The following is a 6,881-nucleotide window of genomic DNA, read 5'->3' on the forward strand; positions in this document are numbered from 1 at the left end:
GCTTCGCCTCTACCCAACGCATTGACTTGCTCAGACTGATCACCTCATTGACCTCCTCGTGGGGTTATTCTTGACTCCAATATTTTCTTTTGTACTCCCTAGACTTTATATCCACACAGAACCTCCGCCTCACAATGCGCCACTAAAGTATAGAGTATGCATCTAACTCATTGTCACAGACTTGTTGTACCTCCTTGTGGGTTATTCTTGACTCCAATATTGTCTTTTGTACTCCCTCGACTTTATATCCACACAGTACCTCCACCTCACAATGAGCCACTAAATACTATAGAGTATCTATCTAAACTCCTAGACCTAGTATGTGTGTGATTTTAAACTATAGGGAAGTAAATATGCAATAACCTATTAATTTAACTTGAATACTGATTGTCTCTTGGTACCCTTGACTTGTAGTTGATTCATACAGGGGTTGACTATGCCTTATAGTTGACTTTGACTTAGGGTTTCTTTTATTTGGGTTGGCATTGACTCTGTGGAATTTGAATTAAGAGTTGAGATTGGTTAGGTTGACTCTGAATTTCACTCAATTATTCAGAATAAGACAAAGAGTATGCAATCAGACAGGAAGCTTTAGAATGAGAGGACAAGTAGTCAGCAACAAAAAGGAGAAATATCATTTAGATTAACATATGCCTGAAGATAGACAGCTAGTTAGAAGTATGTTAAAATAAATATACATCTTAAAATGTGATTATGGGATAAACGCAATCAAATTAGATGACTAGAAGGGATGATATGAGGCAACAAGGATAGGACTGTTAGATCCCCAAAATGTAGATAGGTACTGTTACAAGTCAAATCCGATATTGAGATACATAAATCAAGATTGATGTAAAATCAGGTAATATAGACATGCATCAATATGTAAAATATGTTGATGAAAGTATGCCAAGATAACAATTTGCGAAGTATTGATGAGAAAGTGGCGAATAAGATAGTGAGATATCGGTAAAATATCTTGATTTAAGTGTGCAGAGATGAAGATAGAAAACTATTGGTTGGGATTTTAATGATTCGATAAGTGGATAACTAAAATACCAAAAAAACATTGTTCAAACACAAAAACATCAAAATAGATAGAATAATAAATGGACATACAAACCTCATTCCAGCACAGAGTGACTAAGATAGAGCAAGGGAGAGAAATTTTGAAAATGTAGTTCAAAATATTAGCAGTATAAATAGATGGATAAACAATAAAAATTTGTAAACTTTAGTCCAAACTCTAAGGGATTTAAATAGATACATAGATGAGATAAATGTGGTTGAAAATCTGATAAATCCAAAGAGACAGATAAATGGTTTTTATATTCAGTGGTATCTTAAAAAATGGGATAAAAAATATTCTCACATATTGAATGTATAAACTCATCCTATTTTCACATATATCTTCCTTATAAGATCAATAACATATTATAAATATTAAGTTATACTTACAAAATCAATACATAACTACAAATTAAGGTATTAAATGAACAACAATTTAATCACCACTTCATCAAAGTAAGACATTGATCAACATAAAGGGCATCAAAATTCAGGACAACCGTCCTCACGCGTCCTCCAGAAATACAACAATTAAATCCGCATATGAAATGGCCAATGCGCATGTCATAATATGCATTTTTTTGGTTTTATGAAACATCCGTATCCACATAAAATTAATTATAGATGTATGGTATCAACCCAAAAATGATTAAATATATTTTTAGGATGATTGTTGCATTTAATATTTTTTAAAATATTTTTACGGATTTTCTGACATTATATTCTGAAAGGAAAAACATTCCAAGTCAAACATGATTTTTCCTATATTTTTTAAAATTATATTCATGAAGATATAATTTTTAAGCCAGAAAATATTTTTTATATACTTTTGGCCAAATATTTAATTAATATGAATTTATTAGTGCTTTATGGGGTTAATCTGCGTTCAAGCCACGTGGCAAAATCTCAACCATCAGTAAACATAAAACTAGGTCTTTCCACAATGATAAGGATGTTAATCATTCTCAAAAGTGCAAATAGGTCATCGCAAATGACGATGAAGTTACATCCAATTATTATTATTGGTTTTGTTTTTTCAGTGGCAACAATGAGGTGGCCCAATAGAAAAAAAGGTCTGATTTTTGTTAAAATAAAGGCTATTTCAGAAAATGGAAGAGATGAATAAAATTAGTCATTATTTTTCTTTCTTTTCTCTGGTGAAAGTTTGAATTCCTAACAGGTGGTGACACCTAACAAATCCGTGTAGACACATGGCACAACTATGTGGCTTGTTTAGTGTACGCTGACATGGCACCACATTACACATACCCTATAGGGACACATGTTATTCCTTTCTTATTTTTCTTGTCTATTTCATGTAGGGGCACATGGCACAATGCAAATCGACGAAGGCAGATTACACAGGAACATCAAAGAAAATGATTGTGTTTAATGCCAAGCTAAAGACAAAGCCCTACAAGCAACGTGGTGGAAATGACAAGGATAGAAGAAAGAACTATTTGGTTTAAATCAATAGCTAGGAATTGTCTGAATACATGGTTTGATATCTGATGATCGAGAAGGTCGATCAAGCTAAAATTTTGAGGGCAGATTCATCTTTCTTCCTCTAAATTAACCCCCCAATATTTGTAAAAACTTCTTTGAAATCACCTCCTCCTAGAAAGGCAGATTCAAAAGATAAGATTTTTTAAGGTCCATCAAGGTTTTATTGGTGTCTTGAGTGCTAGGAGAAGGCCAGCAGATGATATGCACAAGTAAATTTCCCTGGTCTTGGCAAGACATATGGATATAAGGTTAGTATCTTGCCTTACATTGTCTTTATCACTATCATACATTATTTAGACCCATATCACCCTCCCCATCACCAACATTCCAATACATCATCATCCATCAACACTATCACACACCCTCTACATCATCACGATCACGCTCATTCCCCTATCTTCCTTGAAAAGCATAGACCTCAAGTCACCACCTTTCTTTTCTTCCCTTATTACTGTTCTCTTACATCTACCATCTTCCCCTTCCTATTTAATTCACTTTTTTACACACCATCACACACTAGTTAAATATTTAATACATCTTCTCTCATCTCACCATTGCCATCGTATCATTACAACTTACCCGAGATGAATACCTTCCAGCCCAACCCGAATCACTATCTAATGAGTTAAACCCGTGAAGATATGTTCCCTGCGGAGATGAATTGTACTCATCCACTAGGTAGAGTTATGTTGCCTTCCCATTCTTCACTTTTGGGCAATATCTCCACAAGTGTCCTTTGTCATGACACTTATCAAAGGTTTTATTATCCAACCAGTTGGCCCTTGTCTTTCTATGTGGAAAATACCAATACATAGAATGACAACATAATGGCATAGTAGAGAGGTACTAAAGAGCAGCATTCATCACCCGTGCAATGTCAACACCCTTTATCTATAGTGGGCAGGCGCTTGTCGTATGCAGCTACAGAGAAGCTCCTGTATCTCCCAAGACAAGGAAGAAATCACCACTAAATAAATCAAAGAGAGAATAATAAAAACCGGGGGAAGGAGAATGGATAGATGGAAGATGAGAGAGATGGATAGAGGGAACCAATATATAGCTCTTTCATCAGAGCATCAACCTCTCCTGGTATCTGCAGTTCTGTTGGGGCACGCAATAGGGTAAAATCCCTCTAAATTGAATAAGCGATGGGCCTAATTGGCCCATCTAAAGAGGAAAGAGACAAAGAGGGGAAAGGGGGGGCACAGCTTTAATGAAAGAATGGAGAGGCTGACACATAACAGTAACATATAAACTATCAATATAAATATCAACAATTAATATTATATACTATCCTTCACCTAACAGGATTAAACTCAACCACACACTAGTCTCAACAACAAACCCAAAAACGCACACTTTTTCACACAGAACACTATTTACCTGTTATCGCCCCTTCCATAACTGCGTGGAGAACTCACTTACAAAACTTAGAAAATTTTGACAAAGTAAATTCAAGATTTGCTAATTATTAAAACAACCCATCGACAAAGGTACTAGAGAAATACCAACCCCAAGGAAAATGCTTCACTCAATTGAAGATTAAACAGTAAATTTGCGCAGATCAACCTAGAATACCATCTCAGATTGATGATTTGCTAATTATTAAAAACCACTCAACGACGAAGGCATTTGAGAAATACCAACGCCAAGGAAAATGCTTCACTCAATTGACAAAGAAAGGGTAAACTTACGTAGATCAACATCGAATACCATCTCAGATTGAAGATTTGCTAGTAATTAAAAACAACCCAACGACGAAGGTACTTGAGAAATACCAACGCCAAGGAAAATGCTACACTCAATTGAAGATCAAACAGTAATTTTACGCCGACAACCCAAAAAAACAATCTTAGATTGATCTTCAAGGAGATGAAATCATCCTATTTTTTTCCTGCACAACGTGATTTCAGAAGATAACACACGAGTTGGGGTCCTCCTCTACGCTGGTCCAGTGGGGGTTGTAAGGCGGGTTGATGTTCACGGGCTCTTTAGCCGGTTCCTCAGGTTTCTTCACAGTTATTTCCTTTCCTTCCTTTGGGCCTATATGAACGATCTCAACGTGCCAGTGTTTCTTGAGCTTGTCGACTACCCTGACTGGGTCGACTACGCCGGTCACCGTCATCTTTTTATCCTTCATCGCCATGGAAATGGAACTGACCCCTGAAAAACCATAAAAAGAAGAAGAGAACACTCACAAACTTCTCTTTGTAGTGAAGAAAGAGTAGAATGCAAAGATATTGGAAGAGGCTTTTGTAAAGGATTAAGATTATCCCAAGATTGAGAGTTTCTTTCATGTCTTGTCTTGTACAGAATACAGAACATCTACCGTAGAGCCTTTGAATACTATCATATGGGAGATCAATAAAAAATGAGAGGAAAGGTAGGAACACCAGGGTACACAAGAGATTAGCAATACAGATTACGTAAGATCTCTAACCAAAATGAGGTGTTTATAATGAATACAGAAGAAGCATAAGTTGGTAGAATTGTAAAGTCAGAACAAATTCATTCTTTGTTTTTTTAAAGAAACCAGAAGAAGAGCAAAAGAAAGAAATGGAATACCCTTTTGGTGAAATCACTAGATACGCTGAACCACCTAGAGACCAAGTTACTTTTTTATTGAATCGAAATAATAAATAATTACTGAAGAGAAAAATGTTTCATTTTAGGAGAATGAGATCAATTCCGAAGTGTTTGTTAAAGCAAAATGTGGGCAGTGCAATCAATCTTTCCAACAAAAGGAAGTGGCTAATGAGATAAATAAAAAAGAGAGAGAGATGATAGCCTTTGTGTTTCTTGATCAAATTATAACGTAATACAGTTTCGTAAGTGGCATACGTGTAAACACTATGGTAGCCATAAGCTAAGGAGATGATAGCCTTACTAATACTCGATATTGTAATATCGAGGACTATTTGATAACAAACAAAAGCATAAGAAAGTTGGTAAGTCTGAAATGAACTGGTTAGGGAGCCATTATCAATACAATTTTATCTCTAACCTGAGAGTACGGCTACAGCCATAATAGCCTTCTGCTTCCCCTTCTCATCGTCAACATCTACCCTCACCACGATCTTCTGTAATCGAATGCAAACAACTCCGCATTAGTAAACCCATCTGTTCACAATCTTTAACAGTTTGGCCAGAATTCCAGAAGAGAAAATGACAGCAATTGGATGATTTGAGCGTTAAATTACAACGATGATTGAGAAAGACGCACCTTCTCTGACATGGAAGTCAAGTCTCTGAGCAGGTTCCGCTGTGAGTGAGTCTGATCATAACACAGAGAAAAAAGAGAAAGAAAAGCAATGAAGTTGTTTTATAAATGGGCTCCTCCATGGCAAACCCATAGTTTTCAAACTCATCTGAAATCCTGATAAGGAAGAAACGTCTGAAATCGTGGCATGGATGAGGGAGAAACGGTTCGATAACTACGACGTCAACTTCTTGTATTCTTTATTGGCCGCCCATAGATTGGTAGAGAGACGAATATTTATATTTCTCCACCTTCAATGCTCAAACACGTTTATAAGACAAGCCCCACATTTTGATTCACACGTACCCGTAGAGAGAGAGAGAGAGAAGCTAAATCAGGCGTTTAACAACGGCCAGGGACATGTCATGTCTACCTACAGTCGTTGGTAAATGCTCTCTCCTTCTCAATAATTTCTATAACGCACTTTTATAACCATATGAGTGATGTTTTCACTAATCTCATTATGTATGTGATCATGTATATAAGGATTTGCCCCCTTATATGGGAAGGTGGTCGACTAAGTATTGAACTATTTTCCTATTTTAGTACATAGAAAATTACCTATTAGATACGACTGTGTGTCTGTAGGGGTTACGAAAACATATAAAGGAAATCTAGGAGATTTATATTGAATGAATTATTTTTAATACGCTTTTGAGATGTTCCCTAGTCATATTTAAGAGAGTTCTGACTCCCTCACCCAAAATATTATAAAATTCTGGACCAATATTTGGTACCCTACTGATGCTTTCAGAGAGCTGCACAAGCTCCTAGCCTTAAACCCAACCAAATGACCCAATAACCCCTTACAATATATTTCATACTCATATTTGATTCAAGCATAAATGTCTTATTTAGCCATCTATTCCCTACATATCAAGCACAAGAACTAAATACCTTATTCAAAATAGTGGTACTTAGTTATTTCAATAAAAACTTTATATATTTATATTCATCAAAAAAAATTAAAGATGCAAACAACTAAATCAACATCTTATAGTCTAATCGATAAAATCAATATTACCTTAGAAATGACACACATATTATA

The 6,881-nt window shown here is 35.7% G+C and overlaps 1 protein-coding gene across 1 annotated transcript; it reads right to left on the bottom strand.

Annotated features, from left to right (window-relative positions):
• Positions 1-4,264: 4,264 nt before the first annotated feature.
• LOC144714884 (heavy metal-associated isoprenylated plant protein 39-like) lies at positions 4,265-5,956 on the bottom strand. The gene is made up of 3 exons (XM_078589693.1): positions 5,798-5,956; positions 5,579-5,654; positions 4,265-4,737 (listed from the first exon to the last, which is right to left on the bottom strand). The coding sequence occupies exons 1-3, from the start codon at positions 5,807-5,809 to the stop codon at positions 4,484-4,486; spliced, it is 342 nt and encodes a 113-aa protein (XP_078445819.1). The 5' UTR covers positions 5,810-5,956; the 3' UTR covers positions 4,265-4,483.
• Positions 5,957-6,881: the final 925 nt, after the last annotated feature.

This window comes from Wolffia australiana, chromosome 2, assembly GCF_029677425.1.
Source record: "Wolffia australiana isolate 7733 chromosome 2, ASM2967742v1".
NCBI lineage: Eukaryota > Viridiplantae > Streptophyta > Magnoliopsida > Alismatales > Araceae > Wolffia > Wolffia australiana.